This window comes from Amia ocellicauda, chromosome 5 (genome assembly GCF_036373705.1).
Source record: "Amia ocellicauda isolate fAmiCal2 chromosome 5, fAmiCal2.hap1, whole genome shotgun sequence".
Lineage (NCBI taxonomy): Eukaryota > Metazoa > Chordata > Actinopteri > Amiiformes > Amiidae > Amia > Amia ocellicauda.
Genome location: NC_089854.1, coordinates 24,829,551 through 24,856,448, shown reverse-complemented (window position 1 = coordinate 24,856,448; position 26,898 = coordinate 24,829,551). Strand labels below are relative to the sequence as shown.

At 44.8% G+C, this 26,898-nt stretch overlaps 2 protein-coding genes across 3 annotated transcripts; one reads left to right on the top strand and one right to left on the bottom strand.

Moving 5' to 3' along the window:
* Window positions 1–438: 438 nt before the first annotated feature.
* On the top strand, window positions 439–8,365 carry faap100 (FA core complex associated protein 100). 2 transcript variants are annotated; one of them, XM_066704483.1, is made up of 10 exons: window positions 439–499; window positions 755–925; window positions 1,305–1,423; window positions 1,602–2,503; window positions 2,647–2,803; window positions 3,064–3,857; window positions 4,114–4,247; window positions 4,687–4,803; window positions 4,971–5,057; window positions 5,713–8,365. In XM_066704483.1, exons 2-10 carry the CDS (start codon window positions 776–778, stop codon window positions 5,839–5,841), a joined length of 2,589 nt encoding a protein of 862 aa, XP_066560580.1. In that variant the 5' UTR covers window positions 439–499; window positions 755–775; the 3' UTR covers window positions 5,842–8,365. The 2 variants fall into 2 exon arrangements, with proteins under 2 accessions (XP_066560580.1, XP_066560581.1); XM_066704484.1 differs by lacking the exon at window positions 5,713–8,365 and having other exon boundaries at window positions 4,928–5,058.
* A 4,017-nt stretch (window positions 8,366–12,382) lies between these two features.
* Window positions 12,383–25,553, bottom strand: fscn2b (fascin actin-bundling protein 2b, retinal). Its single transcript, XM_066704485.1, has 5 exons — window positions 23,522–25,553; window positions 15,291–15,447; window positions 14,915–15,036; window positions 14,465–14,632; window positions 12,383–13,738 (listed from the first exon to the last, which is right to left on the bottom strand). Exons 1-5 carry the CDS (start codon window positions 24,342–24,344, stop codon window positions 13,533–13,535), a joined length of 1,476 nt encoding a protein of 491 aa, XP_066560582.1. The 5' UTR covers window positions 24,345–25,553; the 3' UTR covers window positions 12,383–13,532.
* Window positions 25,554–26,898: the final 1,345 nt, after the last annotated feature.

Below are 26,898 nucleotides of genomic sequence, written 5' to 3'. Positions count from 1 at the left end.
ATTTTATAGAATTACAACCGGCGTAAGGTAGGTTGTGCTGTTAAATGTGAGTTTTCCATAGATTGCATTGTCCCCCGCCCCCTCAAGATATACTGTTATTATTATTATTATTATTATTATTATTATTATTATTATTATTATTATTATTATTATTAAAAAGTTGATATCGAAATATATCCTGAGCGCTTTAAATTATTTTTGTGTGTGTATTATCCATAAAAGTTGGCCTTTTGCTGCCACCCGATGGATACAGTAAAGATTGCGTGGCTTATAAGCAGCACGGCGACTGCACGGCAAGAAAGGTGATTGGACTCTAGACTGTCCATTTTGTTTTGCCCGCCTCTTGAAGGAGCTGCTAAAGCTCCCATTGGTTGGCGGCGGTGCCTATCAACCCACGGTCCAATCGTAGCCTCCTTCCTGGGTTGTGATTGGTGGGTACGGACTTGAGCGGTATGTATGAGGAAGGATTGTTCAGAATGTGACGTTTCTTCAACACATGGTATGTAAATAAAACCGTAAACTCAAAATACTTTCAACTGTAAATCGCTCTTTTCAACTATAAACAATATTTTAATATTATTTTCGCTGCTGTCAGAAGCTAGTAGTATACTTAACAGTTTGTTGGCGTGATCTGGTGATTATTATTACAATGATCACCATCATCATCCTCGGCTTTTATGGTCGGACATTTGTCTTATTCAAATCCAGATCTTTTCGATCATTACTGTAGATTAATTTTGTTTTCTCATGCCAGGTTGACACGCAGTCTATGTGAATGGCAGGCGAGAGGTGTTCCGTGGATTACCTGGCCACGTTTCAGTGCCCGTCACGCCTAGCCCAGGTGGTCTGCCGAGGGACTGACGTCATTCTGTGTAACGGGGGTGAACGTGTGTTCCTCTACAGCAGCCAAGAGCAGAAACTGCAGGTAAATGTCACAATACACTTTTTTACTTGGTTTAACCCTGATTTGCACTAGTCTAGACAACTCTACCAAACACAACATTGGGAAGTCCAAGACTAATCTGTGAAACCAGAGTGTAAAGTCTCTGTTTGGTTTTAATGAGAGGTGCAGAAAAAGCTGTGGCGCTATTACAATGTATATGACTTAAAACAGTGTTTACCTACCAAGCAATCATATAGTTTTTGTCCAGATGCCTTAGGAGTATCACCTTTTACAATACAAAGAGCTAAGCTGTAGATCATAGCAATCTTCTTTTACATCATTTAAGATATGTGATGTGAGAAATAAAATCACTAGTGATTAATGGGTGAAATTAAATGACTCCTTCTTTCTTTTACTGCAGGCTGTTTTTGTTTTTGGTGGCCGTGTTAAACAGCTGGCGAAGAGTCTGGATGGGCAAAGTGTCTACGCTCTGTGTGAAAATGATGGGATTTACTGCATTTCCCTGCAGCAGCACAGGAGGTAAGGCCACTGCATGAGAGGTTGACGGTGTAAGATATGGAGAGGAAACCGAATAGGGAAGGGTGGAAAATGAAGGAAAAAGTTCAAGATCTATATGGGTGAGGGTGAGGAAGTATGTTAACCTGAAATTCTTCACTTGTTGATGGTTCACCATTCTTTCTCATTCCCTCCATGGCAGGAAGCTCCCATCCTCACCCTGTGAAGGAGACACCCTGGTTCAGCTGGAGGTGTCCCCTGATTCCTGTGCACTCAGAGACCCAGCTGTCTGCTCCTTCTCTGTACTGGAGGAGGTATTGGTGGCAGTGGCATGGGGTGGCCATATGTGGAAAATCAGTTTTTATAAGCTCCCTGAGAGTCCCATGACTTCCTGTAGAAAGCTAGAAGAGCTGCAGGTCCCCATTCTTTCTACAGGTTGCCCCAGCATTGGAGCTGAGGACAGGGGTAAGGATAAGGACGTGCCTCCGTCTCTGTGCTGTATATACCCCAGTGGAGCCAGTCCAAAGCCCTCAGAGGGTGACGGTCTCTACTCCCTGGAGCCCATTCTTTTTGGGTTGCTCTTTGGCGTGGACGCAGCCCTGCTCTCCTCCCCCGTCATCTTGTGCGGCCTGCCCGACGGGCGGCTGTGCTGCCTGCCTGTGCGACTTCCAGGGAAGCCAGGGGACGGGGTTGAAGAGCGCAGAGTGAAGATGCTCTTCCACCTGGGCCAGCCAGTGGCCTTCATCGGAGCCTCACTGGCCAGGGAGAAAGAGAAAGGGCCCTGCTGCCTGATAGCGGTGGGGAGTAGTGGGAAGGTGTTGCTGGTCAAAGCTGAGGGGGGGGTGGATGGCCGAGTTGCTGAGTTCAAGGAGCGCTGCCTCTCTGGCCCTGTACAGAGTGCATGTCTCAGCAGCAGCCACCTCTATTACAGTACTGGTTCTGATCTACTGGCTCTGCTGCTCGGCTCCCCCGCTCCTGAGGCTGCGGACTTGACCCAGAGGCCAAGCTCAGAGCAGGCTCTGCAGCCCCCAGCCCTGCAGCCCCCCATCAGCCTGAATGTCTGCGGCCTCCTTGCTTTGACCAAACCCACAGAGACGCCTACAGGTATCCTGTCTGTCGCCTTGCATACAGATAGCCATACTATATACTTTATTAGTGCCTTTATTACCTGCATGTTAAGTAAATTATCGAACCAGATGTGCTGTGTCAATGCTGATGTTTCCCTTGGGTGTGTTTGTGCTGTGCAGGGGCTGTTCAGCTGCTTGCTTTTTCTCTCAGAGGGAGGCTGCTGAGGGTAACTCTGCCCAAGAGGCCAGGTAGTGGTCATGGGGTCAAGCTGTCCGCAGCACAGGTTGGCCAGAAAATGAAGGACCTTCTTGCTGGCATTGGAAATGTCTCGGATAGGTAAGGAGAGATCAGGACATTAAACCTGGAAAAGTGGATGGGATCCCAGGTTGTTCCTCATTTCAGTGTCATTTTACTAACAAAGGTGTGGTTGGTCTGTGATTAGTGATCCTACAGTAACCCTATTATTGGCGCTTTACAGTTGCAAGATTTGGTGAGATATCCAGCTTACATGTAGGAGAATTACAGTATAGATTCTCTTGTTGTGGTATATGCATACATTTGTTTTCTCTAATGTACGTGTTTAAACGTATTTCCAGAGTTTCCACTTTGAAAAGGCGCGTTCAGGAAAAGAATGACGCCCTGAGGAGCCTTAACCAGGTTTTCAACATCTGCTGCTTGCTGATACCAAATCAAAAGCAGGGAGAGGATGGAGCTCCCCGTTGCAAGTGCCCAATCAGCTGCCGCATTGCTGCCAGGTGGAGCCGCTTACTGCAGCAGGACTCTCTGCTTCTGAGCTGCTTTCTAGAAAACTCCAGTGACTATGTTCTAGAACATGGCTGGACACTTTGTATACAAGTGTTCCCCCCGCCTTACCCTTTGACCCCTAAGGGTGAAGGTTCATTCAGAACTTATTCCTTTCCCTTTGATAAACTGTTGCCGGGTCAAAATCTGGAAGTGACCCTACCGCTGGCTACGGACAGTGAGTTATCATTGCCTGTGTCCGTCTGCTGCTCCCTGACTTACACTTTGCCAAGCATCCTGAGACAGGAGGGAGATGGGCGGTCTCTGAGCACCAGCACACCCCTCTGCCAGCTGTTGAAAGATGGCGGCTGCATTAGCCTGACTGTGGACACCTTCATAGTGGACTGGTTGGACTGTCTGTGGATCAATGGTTCTGCAGCTGAAGGGGGGAGCTCGAGGTCCAAGTCTGGCTCCCCTGCAGACCCAGTCCAGACCCTCCTGAGCTCTTCCAGAAATGTCCCTGGACAGACCTGGGACCATACTCCTTTGAGAACAGCAGCACGTCTCGCTTCAGACAGGGGACCTTATCTCGCGTCCCTCAGAGTGTCTTCAGAGCTGCTGAAAACTGCACTGAAAATCTCCACCCCAGGTACCAACTGTCTGTCTCCTGCATCCCCTCCTTCTCTCTTCTGCTTTGTTCTTTTAAGTCAGGGCTCAAGTCTGTAGCACTACATTTTTTTAATTCTGTGCCCTATTCATTTAGTGGTACAGAACATTTCAAAAGCCTATTTAGAGTGAAAATTCAGCCAAAAATATGACTTGAAGACATTCACTTAAAAAGAACTAAAAATAATCTCGGTTTGTATGTTTGTTTGTCTGTTTGTGTGTGTGCTGCGGTGCTGAAGGCCCCCCGTTGTCGATTGCCACTCTGTGCTGGCTGGTGTCCAGCAACCTTGGAGGGGAGTTGGCTCGTCAGGACTGCCCCCTGCTGTCTGCGGTCTGTCCCGGAGGGGCCACACTGAGACTGCTGGCCAAAGAGGTTTGTGTTTGGAGTGCTGGGGTTCCTCTCATCCTCACACAGAGGAACAGGAGTGTCCTTGTGCTCCCTTGTCCATACTGTGTACCATGTGTCTCACTTATTCATAACCATGCCACAGTGATGTTTTGGTTATGTATCGTACCAGTCTATAGCCCATGCTAAGGACTTAATTATTATTGTTGTTGTTGTTGTTATTCACTACTTTTACATTTCACATTGAGATAAAAAACATTATATACCAACTTCAGTTCAAAATGGAGTTTGTGCTCAGGATTTGTATTTAGTTTAATTGTATGATTTTGCTTAATTTCACTGAATCTATGCCTTTCCCCCGCTGTGTTTCCATCACTACTTATTTCTTGTATAGCCATGCTCTCCGTATTGTGTAGATTAGAGCAATCGATCTCCGTCATCCACAATGGTTTCCCTGCACCTCCAGGTGAGCGTGACTGATTTTTGTGCCGATGGACCAATCACCACTGTGGAGATCCAGATCGAGAGCTCTTCGTTGGCTGAACTGTGTGGGCTTCATCATGCGGTGTTGCGCCGTGTCCAGGTATAGTAAGACTTCGACTCTCGGTGAAGTGTGATGTCTTCGGGGGCCAAATTAAATACATTTTCATTCCATCACCATCGTTTGTAGCGTGTATGGTGATATGTTTTTGGCTTAAACCATATAGGCGATGTTGTGATGGGCTGTCTCTTTCCCTCTGGTGGTGTCAGACCCTGTTGAAGGAGGGGGTCCCGGATGCTGGCGCTGTGCCACGGTTACAAAGACAGCGCCTGGGGTGGCTCTTGCAGCATGCTGAGGTGAGTGAGTGTCTTCTACTAGGCTCCCCACCTTCTCCCATTGCTGGGGCACAAATTACAGCTTGGTAATTTGCTTGGCTTGGCTTTAAGGGGTCTTCAAAATGCGTACGCTGCAGGCAAAAGGCTTTTCAGAAATGGAGGACTCTTCAGTCCACTCTACTTTTGTAATAGACTAATATATTTTTACGCTGCTTCACCTGCCCTGCGTGACCACTAACTGATGTGCACATCAGTAGGGATAAAAATGTACAGGAAATCAAACTAATGATATTATAGGCACAGGGCATTTCCCCCCAAACCTGTACAAGTGTGTTCATAAAGAATAGCAATGGCTTGTCAATGCTTGTAAATCAGGGCTTCACTTTCCTTCTCCAAATTCAGGTTTCTCAGACTTTTTTAGCCTACACTCCTTAAAAAAATGAACTAAAAGACATTGTGCATCATAATACCCCCGCCGTCGCCTGCTCTGTTGTAAAACCAAAAGCAAATGTGTACTTTCAATGATAAATTCTGTCAACATATTTAAATCCCACTGGTTCAAAGGGAAAAGTAAACTAAATAAGCGCCTTGGCGAAGAGGGGATTACTTGATGGATAACCCATCTGCCCTGGTTCCTGGGATCTCACTCTGCTGTGCTTCTGTCTCTGTGATCCAGGCTCTGTCTGAGGCAGTTCAGGAGGCTCGCGGACACAATGCCCTGGGTTTGGGGATGTCGAGTGGGACAATGGAGAGATTGCTCTCCGCCTACCAGCAGCTGAGGAACTGCCCCCTACTGATCCTCTGAGGGCCTGCTCTGGGGTGCTGAAGGCAGCCGCCATGCCCCATGTAGCCAGGGAGTGGACTGCCCTGGATTATTGCATGTCTCTCTCCACACCGGATTATCACTGCAACCACCTGTAAAGCTGTAGAGGTGTGTGGTGCGAAGGCAGGTATGTCACATAGGATTGCATGAAACAACCAATCCTTTTAGGGGAAAGAACCACCCGCACTGACATCTGTTAAAAAACGCTAAGAAGACTGACCGCATTCAAAGCAGCCCCTACATGTCAGTCCCCAAGAGGGATCCTTTAGTACGAGGGTTAATGGGTGAATCTGTCAGATTGTCCAAAGTCCGACGTGCAAAACACAAGTGCAGTACAACCTATGCGGGACACTTACTCCGCAGTCATGCGGTTTGGACCTTGCCAAAGCATTGCAGTTTAATCAGCCTTAAGCTTCTTATTAAACTTGTAATCAAGGACACATGCCATCTCTTTCACCTCCTGCACACATCCAGATTTTTTCCTTAACCATGGGACTAGAACAAATGCAGTAATAATAAATCATTCAATGATATGAAGATGACATCATCCAAACCCGTGCGGTGCATTGTGCCTTATTCCACACAGACCATGTAGGAAACTAAAATATCGGAGAGGACAATTGAAATAGAAGGCTGCAGGCAGTTCACCAAGTCATTTTCTACTGCAGAGCTGCTCTGTTGTGTGCTAGTCAAATAATCAGCATGTGTTGGATTGTGTTGTGTGTGAGAGTCCAAGCGAGTGTAACAGGTGCCGCAGTCAGGTTGTCTACCTGAGTGTGAGGCATGGCTGAGGTGGAAATATTATAATGCTGCTGGGCTTGTTTGTGTTTTAAGGCCATCAGCCTGTACTTTTTTCAATTCAGTTTGGCTTCATCTAAATTTAGACACTTCTGTTGTTCCTCCTGTCTTTTATCGCTCTATCTCTCTCTCTGTTCCAAGTCTAAAAGCATTGTTTACTAATCACAAACATTCCAAGTATTGACATTATCATTATGGGCGGCACAGTGGTATGGGTTTTCTCTAGGCACTCCGGTTTCCTAACACCGTCCAAATACATGCAAGTTAGGTTAATTGGCCATGCTAAATTGCCCTGTGTGTGTGTGTGTGTGTTGCCCAGCGATGGCCTGGCATCCCGTCCTGCCTTGTGCCCTATGCCTGCCGGGATTGGCTCCGGCTTCCCCGCGACCCTCACCAGGATAAGCGGTTTCGGAAATCGATGGATGGACATTATCATTATTAACAGTTAGTGCTAATGTAGTTAAGTCAGCATGGGATATAGCAGACATTTTAATTCAGTAAAACAGGCCCCACATTAAAACATACAGACTTTTTAAGTTATTGGATTCATCAAACCATTAAGTCAACTGTTTGGTCAGAAAATTAGAAGTGCACTAATACAGTTCTCCAGTAGAGGACAGCAGAACCAAGTCCAGCATCAGAATATTTTTTGGTGATGTTCTTTGACATTCCAATTTTATCTTCAAGCCATGGTCTTTGTACACAGAAATGTATGCATATGTACACAACTGTTCCTTTATGGCTCCAGAAGTGGAAAAGCAAAACAATGCTATCTCTAATCTAGACTGTGTGAACTAGAATTTGGGTCAAAAATTATTATCTGACACACACACACACACAACACACTGCCTCGCTCCACTGAGGTAAAGTGAAATTCTCATATGTAGTCTTTGTAAACCCAGGAATGTTGTTTTAATACTTTTTATAGATTTATTTATTTTAATTACTTGCATTAAACTTCAGCTTTTTGAACCTTCTAGGCACTCTTAATTAACCCCTGCTTTTGCTTTTTAACTCACCATGTAAGGGTTAACAAATAAGTGTCAACACATGTTGTACTGCATTTGCACACTCACGGTTGATGATCATTTGCCTGGTTGATTCCCAGCATGCTGCTGAATGCGGATAAACCACTCTGGGTCTCCAGTCATATGCCTTAAGTCACTCCACCCCTGTGAATTACCTGGTTGCGGATCAATCTTTCTTCCTGCTCATCTGCACGATCTAGTCTTCCATGTTATTTACCAGAAGATAAAATGTATGATAAAATACCATTGAATTTACCTGAAGATGACCAACCATGACTTGCACATAGACTGTAAAAGGAGACGGATACGTTTCAACAATGCATAGGTTCCTTTGTAGAAATGTGGGATGCGTCAAATATTGGGATTCACTCAAGATTTTTCGTTCTCCAGAAAAAGGCCATAAAAACAGCAGATGTGTTTTTAAAAGGAGGAATTCTGAAAAGGGGAAGAACATAGATCTCTGCACACACTCCCCGTCTCCTCTGCCCCAGTACTCCACTTCTTGTCTTGTCAGAATCTTACCCCCCACCCTTGTATGCATTCCATGTTCTGGGACACTGTTGAAAACTGTCTGCTATTTATCAAGAAACTGCTCAATCATCCTGAATGAAATGCTTCAGGGGATTAATCTCCTGAGTCATGTTTTTGTGGATTTTTCCATTTTAAATAAAAAAAACAGCAACATCCGCCCACCTTCTCTTGTGAAGACAAACTGGTAGAGTAAACAGCACTTGCAAAACATTCCTGAGCAAGGCCATCTCTTTAACCCTCTTGCTCCAGTTATGGCTCCCCCCTCCTCTTTCCCAAGGGTACAAAGAAAAACAAATATTTTATAGTTGTTGTTTTTTTGTTTTATTCATCAGTTGTTTTGGAAATGTTGTAGTAGCAAAGTTGAGAGAATTCACAGGCGTGAGGAAAATAAAACTTGAGAGGGCTGGTTGCCACCTGTTAAATCCTTTTCTTATCCTCTATTGTTCACTTTTCCTGTTCTTTTCTGGTGTCGGCCTCACCCTCCTGTGTGTCTTTCTTTCCCTTAACGTATGCCATCCCTTGCCTCATTTTCTCATTGGCTTCAATCTGTCACTGGGTGGGAGTGGCGGCTGTCGTGAGCGCACTGGTGGTTGTCCCCGTGCTGTGGGGTAGGGGGGTGTCTGTGCTTGGCTGAGGGCTTGAATACCCCCAGGGGAGTGGGGTGTGGGATTCATCCAGCCCACACTCTGTCCTCCTCTGCCACCAGCCGACGTGGAGCTGCTCACGGTCGCTAATCCATTCTGACAACAAACAGCAACTCCTATAAAATCACAACACCGGCACTGAGGGAACTGGTACACTGCTGACATCACAGAGAGCTGCAGTAATTTGCACGGCTCTCAGCCCTTGTCGCCAACATCTTTATTTTTTATTTATTTTCTGTTCACTATTATTGTCATTTACAAGTACAGACACAACAATTGGAGAAGCCTTCCTCGCCGTAATGAAAGCAGACACGATAATCACTGCATTTTCGGTGGGATTGCCAATCAATTGAAAGCACTGAAACGGCTGCAAGCATGCAAGTTGATGCCTATGACTCCGGTGCGCTTAATAGGATGCTTTTTCCACCTGAAGAGCAGTAAACACTTAATGGCTAATGGTCAGGGTGCTGGATGTGTCTGAGTGCAGATTAGAGCTCTATTTGGTGCTGATTTAGCTCTGTGAATAAGTACATTGACATCTTCATAATCGCCAACCAACCTTAGGTTACATGTATGTTAAAAGCAACAGATTTAGAGTGGGGTGGAAATTCAAAATAAGAATGACCTGTTCTGGGTTAATACCAGGGTCTTTACAAAAACTGAAGCCAGTCACTCGTTATAGGATGCTCCTCATTTTGAAGTCGACCTGTGTTTCAGCCAGTTGATTTATTTTCAGCAGGGTGTTGGTATTGGTTACAGACCAGCTTAGGTGAAACAAGGTCTCTTATACTAATTAACAGTTAAATTGATGGCACTCTGGATACTTCTGCTGTTGCTGCAACGGATGTGTGTTTTGGTCCATCTCAATTGCTGCTGGGTGTTCTATGTTTTCTAAGTAGGGGATAGGTATTGCTAGGTTAATGTAAGGAGTCTGTTTGCCATGGGAGATGCTTCATGTCCAGCCACTGGGGATATCTAGGTAATTTGTGGCCCAGCATGATACCTCAGATCTTGCACAGTGTTGATGAGGCCGAGGCTGGAGTGCAAAGGGTGAATTTTATCCAGCCCTTAACAGAACAGTCTGAAGCGACAGACCAGAAATTATAGAGATGACAGCTGCTTGGACTGGCACAGAGAGAGCGAAATAACTCATTCCTGCCTGGACAGGTCTGAGTGCAGAGCAAGAACAGTGAAAATAAGAGATGCCGAGGGAGCAATTCACAGAGCTGTATATTGACCCTTTACCAGAAATCAGTGATAGAAATAATAAGAATGAAATGAACGTTTTCTTGAAACTTTGAATCAAAGGGACTCTGCAGCTTCAGTAGCATCAAGGTAAAATATGCCATGTTATTTATAGTTGATCCAACAGTAGACTGAAATTGGTTTAATCCAGAAAATGGCACACATTTTTGTGTTTCTCTTGACATCCAGATGATATATATATATTAGAAGCTGTCATATCTCTATGTGCAGATTTTGTGTATTTCCACATGGGTGGCTTCTCTGTTGTTGTGAAACCTGTCTAACAACCGCATTTGATGTGTCCCAGCCAAAGTGTAATCTGCACTTTACAAGCAGCTTTGTAGAATTCAGAAAAGGACTGTTGGTCCCCTCCTACGTGTATTGCTGTCTGCATGTCCCGACTTGCAGAGATAAGCCGGGTAGTGCAGAATGCAGTGTTGCAGGTTCCACATGGCAGGTCCACCCATCTTTGTGGGGCGACTCCTGCAGCAGCTCCTGAGAAAACTAGGCTGCCTTGTATCTCGGCCTGCTGGTCCAGCCAGGACCGTGCTGTGACATGTTCTAGGGCCCTTTCACGAGCCGTATCGACACGAACTAGTGCGTTCTAATGTAATCGGTGTCCTCTTAGTCTGCTCGTGTTTGTTTCAAGACAGCAGGCATTGCGGGTGGTCGCCCCTGCCATTTGCAAGAACATTTGCCTAGTGAAGATTCCCTTTCAGAGTTGTGCTTTAAACTGATGTGGGACAGTGCCCTGTCTAAATGCTAGATATATTATTTGTATTACTGCTGCAGCAGGACTGTGTAAATGATGTGCATTTCAGCTGTCTGTATTGCTCTGGGTAGGCCAGGTTTACTTCAGTGTCTGTGCAGCTGGTTATAGGATAAACAGAACTCTCTTTTATGGTCATATAGAGGTCAAATGACCAAGAAGAATGTGATAAGGTTTGGGGCACCTCGCTGACATCATGGGGTTGCCTGGCAACCAAAGAAATCTCCTGTATGATAGTATATACTTTAAAAAAAACTCCAGATGAGCCTTCCCGACTGGCCGCCTCCAGAGCTAAATAAACTATGTTTGGTATTATTCTACTTGAATCGGGCCCTGAGTGTTCCTTGTCAGCCTATCTATTGAGAGACAAATATTCTTCCCGTCAAAACTATGAATGTCTTTTTACATTTCCTTGAAGATGTTTGTTTATGCGACGAATCTGTGAACATTACACTCTCAATTGCTCACTTGATATACCTGAGATTATAACTACCTCAGAAGGGGGGCTGAAATGGTGACAGGCTTCTAACACATCTGACTCCTCTGTTTTCATGTTTCCTTGTGACTTTAAAATAAATCTCAATGTGTTCCAAGTCAAGGCCTGTTTTAGTTTTTTCTTACAGTCTCTATTTGAAATCTGACAGGCATTACTATTTCCCCCCTGTACTTTTTCTCAAAGGACAATAACACGCCTGTAGTGTTTTTTTCCAGCCAGTGGTTATTCCAAGCTCGTCTCGTAATCATCTTGACACATTAATGGGCATTCCTCTGCTTTAGGGGAAATGGGAAAACCAGGCTGAGGTAAATTATAGTCCAGAATTAAAAAGCGAGAGCCCCTCCCTGCCTCCTAATCTGTGACCTTCTATTCATGTGCTCACCGATCCCTCCCTCACCCTCTGGAAGAGATTAGTATGCCAAGACTGTATGGTAAATCTGCAATTTACACAGCTCACTGTAGGCTTAAGATGTACCTTTACTGATATTTTTGAAGGCTATTCCCTTATTCTTTGACATACGTCTTAATGCTCTGAAGTCAGTTAGTTCCTTTTGCGATTTTTGCATTCTCAGAGATCCTGCATCCATTTTAATTTGTTTTTGTAACATTTGAAAGGTGTGAATGGGTGGCTGAGCAAGGTCTGCTGGGAGGTGAGTGAGGTGAGGTCTGAGCATGTACAGAGAGAGAGGGGGCCTACCTGACCTGTGGCCACTTTTACTTCTTAGCTATTACACTCCCAGCATCCTTGCACTGACCAGCTGACCACTTCTGACACCGTCACAAACAACGGAAGGCTCTCTCAGAAACCACAGACAATTCATTGGCAAATGATGTGTGCGCTTCTTAGCAAGCAAGTGAAAAATGGTATTTCGGAGTTCGTGACGAGTTGATTTTAAACTTATAGACTTCGTGAATTATTGTGAGACTAGGAATGGAAACATTGTGTTAGAGGTGCACTTCTTTGTACAGGTTAAGCAAATGATAAACAAAGTATACAAATTCCATTCAGAGATAAAGGAGAAAGACATTTTTATTATAATGAAATCATTTCAGGAAAAAAAGGTAAAGAGAAATGAAAAGACATCCCTATGACTTTGTTCTTCCCCCATACTTTGCATCCTTTACCTCCTATAAATTAAACTACAGCCTGTTTATCTGCTAACACTACCAGCTTTTCATTACATTACACTGCTGGCTGATAAGTGTGAGGGTTCGTGTTTGGAGCAACCTGATATCCCTGTTAATCACTGGATCCATTAAGACACTACTTTCTACAATGATTCCAAGTCTATTATGCATCTGCGATTGCAACACTGTTTGTAACTTCATACGGACAACTGCCTCTGCAGGTGATAGCCTAGCTAGGTAGGTTAGGATTGGCAAAACATTGACAGGGTCAGGGGGCTGAGAATGGAGGGGGAGATTGGAAATATAGGAGATTGGAAGGGCATCAGTTAACAACAAGGCCCCTTGGCAGGACACCACAGCAGCTGTGCAGAATGAGGCATATCGCTTGACTATAGATGTCTAATCTATTGAGGAGTTTCCAATCCAGCTCTAGAAACACAATTCTGTCACGAAGAACAGCAGAACTTTGTGCTTGATCATTTCATGTAACCTTTCTTTTTGTTTTTTTGCTTTCTTTTTCATATCTAACACCATTGACTACAAGAGTAATATGGTGAAACTAGTGAGTTGTTTGGAGAATTTCATTTTTCAGATTTATCTTGATTGTTTTGTTTTGGCCTTGAAATGGTTTTCATCAACTACACAAAGTGCCAGTCTTAATTACCCAATAACAACATTGTCTGACATTGTCTGAAATGAGATCTTGTTTGGTTGCAGTTCCCATATGTTCCCTATAGGTGAAGAACTGGAATGCTTCACCCACCTCACATTTACACCTTCATTAACTCAAGCCTGAGACATGGTCTGTTTCTTTTGAAGTGGATGTAAATAACTTAACCGCTCAATGCAAAAAATAATAATAAATATATGTACACATAAATAACTCTCCTTGATTCCCAATTTCCTAAGCACAATCCTATCACACTGGGCTCCTCTCAGCTCTACATACATGCCTGTACTTTGCAGCCTCCATGCCTGGGTATATTTGTCTGTGTGGCAGGTGTACGGCCATGTCCCCGTGTGTCCTGGAGGGTTCAGTACTCCCACAGAGAGGAGCTGTCCACAGAGTCGGCGTCAGCCTTCAACGTGCCTCCTTGGTCTCCTCGCAGATACTTTCCATTCTTGCCCTTAATGCCTACACGCCCGTGCTCCAGGAACTCGAAGAAGAAATCCTCGGGCATGTCCCCATCCGAACACACCAGGCCACTGCTGGAAATGTACCAGTACTTCCCCCCTGAACCTGTAGGGGGCAAGAGAAGATTAACCAGACAGTCAGTCTGATGTACACCCTTTGTCCCTGAAAATCTAAATCATTTAACGACTAAGCAGTTTTGAGTGGGACGCCTCCCAGGAAACCTATATCTCTTTGTAGATCTCTATTGACTCTGTCCCTCGAAAAATGTACTGGGCTACATTTCTTAAACAAAATCACCAATAATTGGAAATCACCAATTATTTTTTATTATCTATGTTTTGGAATTGACAATTGTGCTAATGCATCTTGGCTCATTGCCACTTCTGCTTCCACTACACTTGGGGAGGGTGAGGAATTACGACTGGCATCCTCCAATCTCAGCTGCCCTCAATCCACCAATAATTTTACATACTGCAGGCTATACAGCCCACACTGGAGATTCAGTGCCGATTGGAGGAGAGGGACGTCCCCCCCGGCAGAACTGCAAACCACAGGAGCCCAGGTAGCTGGCTGGGGATGCTCATTAATGCCGAGCCCAGAGAAACCTGTCCAATTTAGCCATCCATAGCCGGGCGGTACTGGCCGATTGTGCGCTGCCGCTGAGCATTCACCGTCACAATCGGCAAATTATATCAGCTGGTATCAAAACAGCGAACCACATGCTTTTTAATGACTAAGCCACTGGGGAGGCCTGGGCTGTATTTCTGTGAGGGATTCCCCAGAAGGTTCAACCAAAGAGTGGTTGCCTGCTGCAAGCGGTGTGAGAGGTACCTTTGATGTTGTAGGCACCATCGTTGAAGAGGAGTGTGAAAATGTCGTAGATGGAGCGATTGGCATCCAAGGTGTTGGAGTTCTTGTGGTAGCACACAAAACCATTCTCCCCACGCAGGATCAGGATGGGCCGATTAATGAGCTTCAGTAGAAACTGCTCATCCTCACCTGAGAGAGAGAGATTCATATATATATATATATATATATATATATATATAGAGAGAGAGAGAGAGACAGAGAAAGGAGGGGAGGAGGTGGGGTGGAGAAGAAGGCACAACATTCTATCAGGGCATGACATACAATCCCAACTTCATCCAACACTCCTTATTTTATGGGCTTTCATTATGTAACATCTGGCTCTCCCAGGAATGGTGACAAGGTGATTTAATGGTTAAATGTTTACACCAGCATTTGGAAAATGCGTTGTCCACTGTCCCTCAGCATACTCACCCACGGAGTCACTGACGGCAGCCAGCTGCCCATTCTTCTTGGTGCAAACGTACTTGCCATTGCTCGCCCTGAGGGCCACCCTGCGCCCAAGCCACTCAATGTCGAACATGGTGTTGGCCGCTCTGCCAGGGAGAGCAGACGAGAGAAGATGTGAGTGTGTGTGTCTGTGTATGTTGGGAAGGGGGTACATGGATGGTGGCATTCAACTATATTCATGTGTCAAGTGATTTCATTTATCCAAGGTATAGCCTAGTGCTTTGTACCTTTTCTGCAAACAGGTCTAATGGAAGGGAGAAAACAGTGTGCTGTCCATTTAGGGAATAGATTGGGGTCAGGGTTGGTTGGGGTGGGGCTGGGGACCTGACAGACTCCTCACACTTCAGTAGCCGTGGACTGGATGCCCCCGTGAGAGACGAGTGTCCAGTAGGTACCCCCGTTGGTCCTGAACATGCACTTCTTAGTCTCCTTGTCAATCTCCATCTGGAAAGTTTCCAGATCGGTATTGTCATCCTGATTGGCTGAGATGCTCACCCCTGGAGACAGAAGAACACAAGGACAGTTGAGCCCCGCTTCCCCACACACTGATGGCCTACTGTCTATACACTGAGATCAATCACTCATTCCAATTAAGTGTCACATTCTTTCCTCATCAGGGTTATGTAATTGCTTCACTTTTTCCACATTTTGTTATGTTACAGCCTTATTCCAAAATGGATTAAATTCATTATTTTCCTCAAAATTCTACAAACAATACCCCATAATGACAACGTGAAAGAAGTTTGTTTGAAATCTTTGCAAATGTATTAAAAATAAAAAAACAAAAAAAGCACATGTACATAAGTATTCACAGCCTTTGCCATGACACTCAGAATTGAGCTCAGGTGCATCCTGTTTCCACTGATCATCCTTGAGATGTTTCTACAACTTGATTGGAGTCCACCTGTGGTAAATTCAGTTGATTGGACATGATTTGGAAAGGCACACACCTGTCTATATAAGGTCCCACAGTTAACAGTGCATGTCAGAGCACAAACCAAGCCATGAAGTCCAAGGAATTGTCTGTAGACCACTGAGACAGGATTGTATTGAGGCACAGATCTGGGGGAGGGTACAGAATTATTTCTGCAGCATTGAAGGTCCCAATGAACACAGTGGCCTCCATCATCCGTAAATGGAAGAAGTTTGGAACCACCAGGATTCTTCCTAGAGTTGGCCGACCGGCCAAACCGAGCGATCGGGGGAGAAGGGCCTTAGTCAGGGAGGTGACCAAGAACCCGATGGTCACTCTGACAGAGCTCCAGCGTGTCTCTGTGGAGAGAGTAGAACCTTCCAGAAGAACAACCATCTCTGCAGCACTCCACCAATCAGGCCTGTATGGTAGAGGGGACAGACGGAAGCCACTCCTCGGTAAAAGGTACATGACAGCCAGCCTGGAGTTTCCCAAAAGGCACCTGAAGGATTCTCCGACCATGAGAAACAAAATGATCTGGTCTAATGAAACAGATTGAACTCTTTGGCCTGAATGGCAAGTGTCATGTCTGGAGGAAACCAGGCACCGCTCATCACCTGGCCAATACCATCCCTACAGTGAAGCATGGTGGTGGCAGCATCATGCTGTGGGGATGTTTTTCAGCGGCAGGAACCGGGAGACTAGTCAGGATCGAGGGAAAGATGGATGCAGCAATGTACAGAGACATCCTTGATGAAAACCTGCTCCAGAGTGCTCTGGACCTCAGACTGGGGCGAGGATTAATCTTCCAACAGGACAACGACCCTAAGCACACAGCCAAGATAACAAAGGAGTGGCTACAGGACATCTCTGTGAATGTCCTTGAGTGGCCCAGCCAGAGCCCAGACTTGAACCCGATTGAACATCTCTGGAGAGATCTGAAAATGGCTGTGCACCGACGCTCCCCATCCAACCTGATGGACCTTGAGAGGTCCTGCAAAGAAGAATAGGAGAAACTGCCCAAAAATAGGTGTGCCAAGCTTGTAGCATCATACTCAAAAAGACTTGAGGCTGTAATTGGTGCCAAAGGTTCTTCAACAAAGTATTGAGCAAAGGCTGTGAATACTTATGTACATGTGCTTTTTTTGTTTTTTATTTTTAATACATTTGCAAAGATTTCAAACAAACTTCTTTCACGTTGTCATTATGGGGTATTGTTTGTAGAATTTTGAGGAAAATAATGAATTTAATCCATTTTGGAATAAGGCTGTAACATAACAAAATGTGGAAAAAGTGAAGCGCTGTGAATACTTTCGGGCTGGTGTGTGTGTGATAATAATTATGAGAAGAAGGCGGTACATTGCTTTTGTACAAATGCACTAAACCCTCAGCCCTTAACTCTGCTTTCTGGGCAGTCAACAGTGAGCAGTGTTGAAGCTCAGTTTGGGAAGTCACAATGTAGAAAAGACAATGGACAATCGCACGGCATGCTGCATACACAAACGACAGCGAATTATAGAAACGAAAAAACTGCCCCTTCAAGTGTAGTGGGTGGGATTGATGTTAGTGGTGGGAGATATGCTTGTCAGGAGCCCCTCAGGCAGTCCATGTAGTTGGGGAAACCAGAGAAACCCTCTTGGCAGCTATCACAATACAATACAAGGGGCTTATTTATATGCAACATTGTAAGATATGTGTTCAAATTTGATGAACAGAAGAACACGTCCATTTTCAAGCCTCCTTTTTGTCTATAAACTCTAAATAATCATGATCGGAGAGATGTACCCACTCTTATCTTAAGACATTGCGATTTTGCTGTGTTGGGAACTGTGCACAACTGTCCTTGCAAGGTACAGATTACCGTATTCCCAGAGCTCGCTATGTTCTCGGCTCTGCCACTCATTCACGGTGTGACCTTGGGACTGTGTCACCCCTGACCACCTGCTGATATAGTCCACCTGTCAGCTGTACAGTACATCTTAGTAGGAGATCCAGCATCCCCCCTCAAACACACACACACACACACGTACCGGGTCCTGCATTATAATACGAGCAAGTTAATAGCATTAACTGTCTTTTTGGGTGCTTGTTTGGTTTTGAAAGCTCTGTTGATTAAACAAGCATTCTTTGGATATTTCTGGAAGTAGCTTTTTTTTTTTTTTTTTTTTTTTTTTTTTTTACTAAGTCCCACCTTGGTGACCTAAAACAATACAATCAGGCATAGTGCAGATTAATGTTTCAGCTGCATTTTAAATGAAAAGCAGGATTTATATATATTGAATGCACATTGAATAGGCAGCATGAAAGCAAACGAACGGTTTTACAGTCTAAAACGGAACCGTCTTTTTTGAGTATGACAATAAGAATACAGTAATAACCTTAAACAAGGCAAAAGACTCTCCGTACACTTAACACGTAGCAGCTCAGGGGGTAGCATTTTACACTGAGTTTGATTACTTAAGGATTATTTCGTTTTGAATAATGCATGACTCCCCGGGGAAAACCTAGGGACTACCTATGAATTCAACCTGATATTCACACTTCAGAAAGTTGACCAGTGTTGATACAGGGAGGAATAGGTTTGTTGACGTGAGTTTTTAGTGTTCACCCTCGTGCTGTACAAATAACTCGAGATGAGTCTTCAATTCCTCACATCTTCCCATCCGTTCATTTAAAATATCCTGCATTACCCAAGGGCAAACAATATGAAATCCACTAGCGAACCTACAAGGGCTCAATCTTGAGGTAAGTACGCACGGTTCCTTGTCATTTTCTTGCTAAGCCCTGGAACCCTGTAAAGCACTGCATTTGCTATTACTGCAGCCTACACTACATTCATCCCTTGTTCTCTGGATTCACAGTGATTTGTGTCCTTAAATCCTAATCGGCTCTTTTATCGGGTGAAAAATAAATAAATAAGCACATAAATGAAAGGAAATGTAGCAGATTGTGTCTGATGCCTAAATTAGATGCCACAGAAATATCCCTCAACCATCGCCTTAATCCTTTTACTGCGTAAATCCCCACCGCCTCCCCTCACCCCCTCTTTCTGTAATACCTTCTGTGGTGAAAGGCAAATCTGGGCTGGGGTGGCTAAGCAGCTTTGCTTGTTGGCGCAGGCCTGGCCCAGGAATGGACAAATGTGACCACTTTATTTTGGTGGGACCCATTATAGAATCTTTAAAGCAGTGTAATATTGGGCCCAGAAATGGACAACTTTGAGTTGTGCACTGTAAAGATCCTGACCTCTGTACAGTTTATTTATTGCAGCAATCATCAAAGTCCACGAGTTGGGCGAGAATTTTGTGTGTCGCTCTCATATCTCATCCTGTAAACATTTTCTACAGATTGTCTGCTATCTCTCCCACTAAGGCAACACACCCATGTGGCACTTTTATGATCTGCTGGGACAAGCACCTTTTTTGAGGCTTGGGAGGATGACTAAAATCTCACTTTCCTTTTGCCTGCCCTACTCCTCCATCAGATCACCATTATCACAATTATTCAAAGACAGATTATTTTTCACTTGCTTTCTGAATTAAACATAAGACTTGCTTTCTTTCACACAGTTTTTTTTAACTAATACTAACTAGTGTTTCCATCAATCAGTCTTCTGTGTTTGAGGGAATCACTTTAGAAAGGGCTTTAAAATGGACTTAGAAGGCTTGACTTTGCTAAGGGTTTCATGTTTATGTCGGCATACTGACACAGTAATACATTTATTGTAAGGCAAGCCAATTGTGCGTATTGTATTTCGCATAATTTTTAACATTGTAATTGAAAGCTTAGTATTTTTAGAACATATGGGACTGATCTATAAAGAAAGTCTGTCCTGACAGTTACATGATCCTAGGCAATCGTAAATGTAGTCTTAAACGTGAAAAGCACATGCAAACATGTAATGTATAACCTTGATGAACCATAAAACCCATCAACAGACTATCCAACTATATAAAAGCTGTCAGGATTTAATCATAGTGACCTCATTTTAAAGTATATTAGTGCCTTGTTTGGCCATCCGTTGGTAAAGAAAAAAAAGCCACCCATACTGAAGCTAGCATTGCTTATTCATCAGGACGTTGCTTGGGCCTGAATAATTAATTGTAAACTGACTCTGCGTCCCCCCCAACTCCCCCCTCCCCTCCTGTTCCCCCTTCTCTCCCTCTTTCTTTTTTTCTTGCTGGCCGCTGTAGGCGCGTGTCTCTTTAGGCTATGAAGCCTGTCTCCATTTCACTTTCCAGGGCCGATCAGTCAGACTGAGGCCGTCTCAGAGACACAGGGAAGTGATGAGAGATGGGGTAATGGATCTGTATGTTGCTCACTCTGTGCCAGTCCTCCCTCCGCACGGCCACTTTTTCAATGTGTGTTCACAGCGAGACACTTTGTGGGCCGTAAGGCACAGCTCTCGCCACCTAGGGCTCTGTGCTCTGGAGCTTGACTCGTTAGCTAAAACCATTCATTATGTAAAGCTGCTAGGCCAGGCTTAGGAATTTCTGTTTAATGAAACCAAGGCTCTTCTGGTCATCTGTAGTCATTAAGAGACATTCCCAAGACCTGTCTGAAGTCATCGGTACCTTCACTAATCTTCCTGAGACACTTGGTGACAATGACCTAAGCCCATTAACATGATTACTTGCGTTTGTAATGTCTCTCCACTGACTTCAGCGACTGGGCATTGAACGCGGAGGGATGGAACGGCCATTACTTTTTGTTCTAGGACATTTAACTATTTTCTCTTCTTAGATGCTTTTCAACTCTCCTGATTGTTCATTTCCTCATTTCCTTACACTTTGTGTCTGTGTTGTTTCCTTTGGAAGTTATCATGAGTTTTGCATGCATCTGCATCAAAAGGTGGCCTGCTCTTTTGTCATTCATCTGATTTGCACCCTGCCTAGGACAAGATTTTTGTTCATTATCTGGAATGATGTACGTGGAGTAGTACTTTTGCAATAGACGCATGGGAAAAAAAACACAATACCCAAATCTCCCTAAGCATACAACTTGGTTGCACTCTACTAAAGAAGCAGCACACTAGAACTGATCATTGATTTATTACTGCACAAAGGTGACAACGCAAAGCTGTGTTCTCCACCTGTGCCCGCCCTGCCACATTATTCTTCTTAATTGTAGGCTGCATCCGATCGTCGCTGTACAGCTCTGCTATTATACTGCACTTTCACACCACATTGTCTTCTCCTCATTCAGTCTGTCTGTCAGTTACAGTGCCTCGCCTCCCCCCGGCTTCTCTGATTTACAGCTCATTGTGCGGCAGTCATTACAAAGGAAACCAAGGCTGTGTTTCTGAAAGCAGGCTCCACTATCAATGCAATGTTTTATTAGATGTATTATTTATTGAGCTCCACCTCCGTGGTTTTCGGCAGAGGCCCGTCTCTTCTCTCCTTCCTCGCCTCCCACTCCCAGCTTATCACAATTCATGGGTCAACAGCATGAGAAGTCCTCCCCTTCCGCATAGAGCACCCCACAGTCACCTTTAATTTCTTTTGATGCTTTTGCACAAGTTATTCAATTCACTGCAAATTTGCATACAAACTCGCAAAGAATAGAAAGGGGCTAAACCATTTCCTGTTTTTGTGCTGAAATTCTGTTACCAGAATGGACTCCTTTTCGTTTTCAGAAATCCCTGTCACAATGGGCAGTGTAAAACCTCAGTGTGAGTTTTAGTTTTGTAAAGTTTACGGCAAATTGTTATTCTTACTGTCATCGCCTAGATCAAATGAGGTGTTATGCAATTGTATTTTTAGAGGGGTGTAGTATGTGTCTATGTACACAGTGTCTGCTAAGTAATGAGTATTCTGTAACAATTACAACATGCATCTTAAATCACCATCCTGTCTTTGAGTTGCAGACACTCTGCAGTTATTAGCAGAAACAAAACCACGAAGCACATTTTGTGTAATTGTTTTTTTCAGACTCAGAAGTGACCTAGATAAATACTACACCACTCTCTGTTTTCCAGTACCAGATGTTGTTCTGTATTGCAGCGTCTGGCTGTTAGACTGTGCAGGGCGTGTGCTGGCTTGCAGAGACGTCTTTGTGAATGTGTGCACACTTGGTTGTTATGAATTATTACAATGGGTGGGAAAGTAAATCAACGCCAAGGAAGTTTCAAAGTAATGTATCGTAGACAATGCCATGGGAGGACATGTGATACACATAGAAGCCTTGCTGATTGGATCTCCAGTCAGGAAACTGAACCTGCCATTGGGCAGACTAGTGACACAGCCAAAATGTAAGGCTTATACCCTGACTGTGAGCTACTGGTCAGATTAACCATTTTGAAAAAAACTGCCATGGACTGAAGTCTCCAACCTACAAAGCCTCTCTAGCAGTGTGAGTATTAGACTGCTTGAAACAGTGATCTAATAAACTGAAAATCACAAAAGCATTGCAGAGAACTATATAGGATATTAAATACCATCACAAACACAAAGCCTCCCTTTATACATTTGGAAAGGCACTTATGTATCCACACCTAATTTTCCTATTGTCCGCTGATCCCAAAATGAGTATTGCTGAGCTCTCGTGCACACACACAAATGGCAGATTGAACTGTAAGAATTGTATTTGTAAAACAGCAACTGCAACAAATGACGTGGCCAAATGTTTGTGTGCTTTAATATAAATGTTAGTTTTGAAAGCCGAATACGACCGCATTGTATTTTGTAGCAATAAAACATTTTACATGGTGTAGCAAGTTCTCAGTAGGGGTGTCTCAATAAATGGATTTGCACACAAATACAGAACAGAAAGAGAAGGTATCTGACACGCTGCTGCCAAAAGAGAGAAACAGCAAGGATGGGGGGCATGGATCTTCATTACTAATATGAGGTCTTGTATGCCAGGAAAGCCAACAATGTATTTTGTGTTTTAAACATTGTAAAGTCTGACTGAAGAGACAGGTTTTTGTGATTATTTAATAAGTGTTTAAGCAAAATGTGGCATGTAACTGATTAGTGCTATGAATTTTAAAAAGCACATCATATACTTGTAAGCTAAAATTGCCTGCTGCTAAAATATGGATTTTATCAATTTTGTTGTAAATTGTTTAACATATTATTTTATTTTTTCTAAAAAGGTCATGATTTATGACCTCAAGATAGAAATGAAGTTGGAATTAAACACACTGAAAAATCACTGCCATTCTCATGCTGCGCAATATATCGTCACAGACAACTCGATAATTTGAGCACAGCTGTTTCCTGAAGGCGGAGTCTGTTACCATATTCACCTCACTTCCGGGCTCTCGCACCTCTCAACCGAAAGAGTTTGCAGAGGATGACATTCACCTCTAAGAGCACAGGCCTTGATATGACCTCCTCTCTGAGCTGACCTTTAACCTTATTATTAATGAATATTATTTCTTAGCAGCTTCCCTTGCACAGTGACAGTTGTTATCCCAGGTAGCATAATGTTTGTAATCTACCCAGATTGTTCTTAATTTTAAGGTACTTGATTTCCATATATACGTTTGAGAATACTTTTTCTGGAATGCATGGATTTTCTCAACCTAGTCAAAGAAGACTAAGAAATATGGAGAACAGAGATCACAAATATAAAGCGATACGAGCACGAATACCATTTGCAAAATGTGAGAACAAATCCAATGTAAGTGAACCCCACAGGGCCGGGATGATTACCTTGCCTGATGGAGACGAATCTGCCATTGACGGCATGGAAGACCACCTGAGGGTGACTCTCCTCCAAGTCGAAGAGCTCGTCTTTGCCAGGCTTGGAGCTGCGTCCAGACCTTAGGGTGCCGGTAGGACCCATGGGCGTCAGGTACTTGCCTTCGCAGTCCTTGAAGGCCAGCTTACCGGACTTGAACTCCAGGGTGTAGCCGGTGCTACGACTGGGCTCCTTCACCAGCTTGCCATCGTTGTTCAAGAAGCGGCTGTCACAGGTCTTTAGGCAGTACTTGCCGTCCAGGTAGATGAGGGTGAGCAGGGAGTCCACGCCCCAGGGGATGTTGCTGTCGGCTGAGATCTCGTCCTCCTGCGTGGAGAGGTGAGCATAGCGTTTTCGGCTGACGCTCAGCAGGTTGGCCTGGGGGTGGAGGGCCAGATGAATGGCCCACAGCTCGGGTTCGCTGATGGCCTGAGCGAAGCAGGAGATACGGTCCTCGGTGCCCCCAAAGTAGCGGGCATGGGCCTCTGACTGCAGGGCCCAGCGCCCATCGGACTGGGCCGCGATGAGAAAGCGGCAGTCGGTCTCGGGTGTCTCTTCCCCACAGCTGACCTTCCCATCTTTGTCGGCGGCCAAGTAGCGCCCCAGGTGGCTGCGCAGATAGACCACGGAGCTGTCATTCTCATCCTGCTCCAGTGTCCAGATCTGCTTTTTCTTCATGCTGGGTGCCGAGGCATTCACCTTGAAGCCGAAGGCTTCGGCTGTCAGGTATCGATTCTCGTAGTTGATCAGCCCAAACTGGAGTTTCAGGGCTTTGTGAATCCCATTCGTTGGCATTTTGGCTGTAATGAAGGAGAGAGTGCTGGATATGTGTGGGAGGGTTAGGAAGAAGGGAAGGGAGAAAGGGGGAAGAGACAGATACTAGGTAAACAAATAGCAAAGAACAATAGCTTTCTCCTCCTTCTTTCTCTCCCTTATCTTCAAACAAGGTGAATGGAGGACAGTAACTTCCCTACTAATCTTCTTATGTCTTTCCTTCCCTTCTTGTCCCAGCTTCTAGTTTTTAGTGTTCTCTCTTTTTTTTATTTGAACTTTTGTTGGGCTTATCTCTTTCTGTATGGTTCTCTCTCCTCTCTGTCCGTCTTCCTTCCTCCCACCGATGCTCCTTCACCTCAAAACTCGATTCCTCTCTGTCTTCATGCACATTCACACAGGCTGTCGCCTTTTCTTTTTTCTTTTTTTGTGTCCTAATCAGCTTGGATTAAAATCGGCAGGACTCAACACCTCAATCCAGCTAGCTGTTGACGTCACCCTGATCCCACCAGCTCTCTCCCTCCCTCTGAGTCTCTCTCACTGTCACTCTCGCTCCGAACGTCCGTTGTCCTGTAATGGTCCGGTATTGCTGCTGCTCCAGCCACACTGGGGATTACCCGACTGCCGTTTGTTTCGCGCGAGACTGCAGAGGCCGGCTAGTGGGACCCAGAGTATGCCGAATGGCTTTAGTTTCCCTTGTCTCTTCCGCTGCTGTCTTCTGTGCTCTTGTTTACATGTCCCATTTCCTAAAGGCTGGCCGCAGTTTGATTAGCGGACTCCTTAATTGAGCACATCTTGGATTACAAGCTTTCCCAGATTTCAATAAGCTGGCCTGAGTGCCGCGTTACGTAGGGAATCAGCAGCCCAGGGTAACAAAGAGGTTGGTGCTCCTGTTTCACACGAAGTCCCCTTTCACCGAGCCCCTTCCCTTCCCCTCCACCCGATGAGAGCCACCTAAAAGAGCATGCTGTTCTGTGCAGCTTGGTTCCAGTTTCTCTTTCGCCCAGCCTGCCTTCCGCAGAGAACCCCCAAATTCCCTCTGGTCCTCTTTTCCAGCTCTCCTATCTCTCCTCTCTACTCCGCAGCCCCTCTGCTACTGCAGCTTGCCTACAAAGCCTAGTAACCTGATTCCTCCCCAGTGGTAGTGGTAGTAGCCCAACCGGGGTGTCTGCTTTCCTTCTCCCTGCTGTATAACATTTCTCCAGGTCTCTGATTCCAAAACCCCATGGGTCTCCTATGTTGGTGTGCACACATCCCCACACTCATCCTCACCACACACACTTGTATACATCCACCCATTTACACACGCTTGTACAGGGATTGGAAAATAGCTCTCTCTATACCGCCAGGCTGTAATCTTCTTTACAACTGTCCTGCCACTTTATTAGCCCTTCCTAATCCTCTCAGCCCTCTTTCATGTCTCCCACAAACTTCCTTCCATCTGGCTGTGCCTACAAGCAAAAAGCAGGCCTGGAGTGTGACTGGCGGAAGCACACACTGCTCGAGAGCTCTTCCGGGGAAAGACGGACGGTCGACAAGGATCCCCACGGCTATGAGCTTTAGCCAACGTCTTCCAAGATTATCAGTAATTTACACTACCTCAGTGTCAACGATTGGAAGCTAAACCCTCTCTAACCTTGGATCCATGTTGTTTATTTTCCACAAAGTGGATTAAATTAAATGGCCCACACTGATTCTCTGTCTCAATGCCTTTCTCCCCTATAACTATCCTCAGGTGGATTATTCTTCCATTTCAGAAAGAATTGTGCCCTTTGTCACTGAACCTTTGTAATTTTTCCGGTTCCTTGATATGTTCCAGCTGAAAGGCAGGAGCAATTTTGGGTAATTTACATCAAATACCATGATCTCCTTCTAAGCAACTGTTCCAGTGTGAATAACATTCCACCTGGCAGTACCAGACCGAACTGTGAACAAAGGTGAATTTCAGATGTGATGCTCAGTGAATTAATGAAAGTCAGAATTTGATGAATACACTTCATCCCCCCTTTGCTGTGGTTTGCCATCCAAACTGGCTGTGGTCTTGACTGTGTGAGCCAAGGCTGGTGTGACTGACACCTAGGATTTGTCCAAGCCACACTGAGGCTATTGTGATAAATGGGATTTTGCTACACAATGTGTGGGGTAAGTGACCTTTGGTAACGCACGAGGAGGGCGATGGTCAGCTTGGCCAGTGGACTCTATTGTGAGTGGACACTGTGCAGCCTGACATTGTACAACACGCACAGTAAGCAACATAGCCCAACACTGTCCTCTTCCACAGAAACCAAGGACCCTGCTGCAAACATCACTCCCCTGTTAAAGATGTAGTTTTTGATCATATTAAAGGCTTAGGTTGGAACATGGACTGAACTGACCCACTGACATATTGTCGAGCCCTGTGGATGGGCCAAACAGAGAGCGAGGTTTTTGACTCAAGTTTCCAATCAATCTTATTCAGACTAACATGTTGGTAAATGGTGGAAGTTGCTAACATGGCACAGATGAAATGGAGGGATTTGTGAGGAAACCATCGGGTTTTGCAACACGAAAATACCAGCACTCTGCAGGGGTTTATTCC

What these genes read in the sequence shown, in the direction of transcription:
- faap100 (XM_066704483.1), top strand. Translation starts at nt 776, where the DNA reads ATGGCAGGCGAGAGGTGTTCCGTGGATTACCTGGCCACGTTTCAGTGC. An exon ending in GCCAAGAGCAGAAACTGCAG is followed by an intron (nt 926 to 1,304) that starts GTAAATGTCACA and finishes CTTTTACTGCAG; the next exon opens with GCTGTTTTTGTTTTTGGTGG. An exon ending in CGGTGTTGCGCCGTGTCCAG is followed by an intron (nt 4,804 to 4,970) that starts GTATAGTAAGAC and finishes TGGTGGTGTCAG; the next exon opens with ACCCTGTTGAAGGAGGGGGT.
- fscn2b (XM_066704485.1), bottom strand. Translation starts at nt 24,344, where the DNA reads ATGCCAACGAATGGGATTCACAAAGCCCTGAAACTCCAGTTTGGGCTG. An exon ending in ATTCGTCTCCATCAGGCAAG is followed by an intron (nt 15,448 to 23,521) that starts GTAATCATCCCG and finishes TTCTGTCTCCAG; the next exon opens with GGGTGAGCATCTCAGCCAAT. An exon ending in TGCCGTCAGTGACTCCGTGG is followed by an intron (nt 14,633 to 14,914) that starts GTGAGTATGCTG and finishes TCTCTCTCTCAG; the next exon opens with GTGAGGATGAGCAGTTTCTA.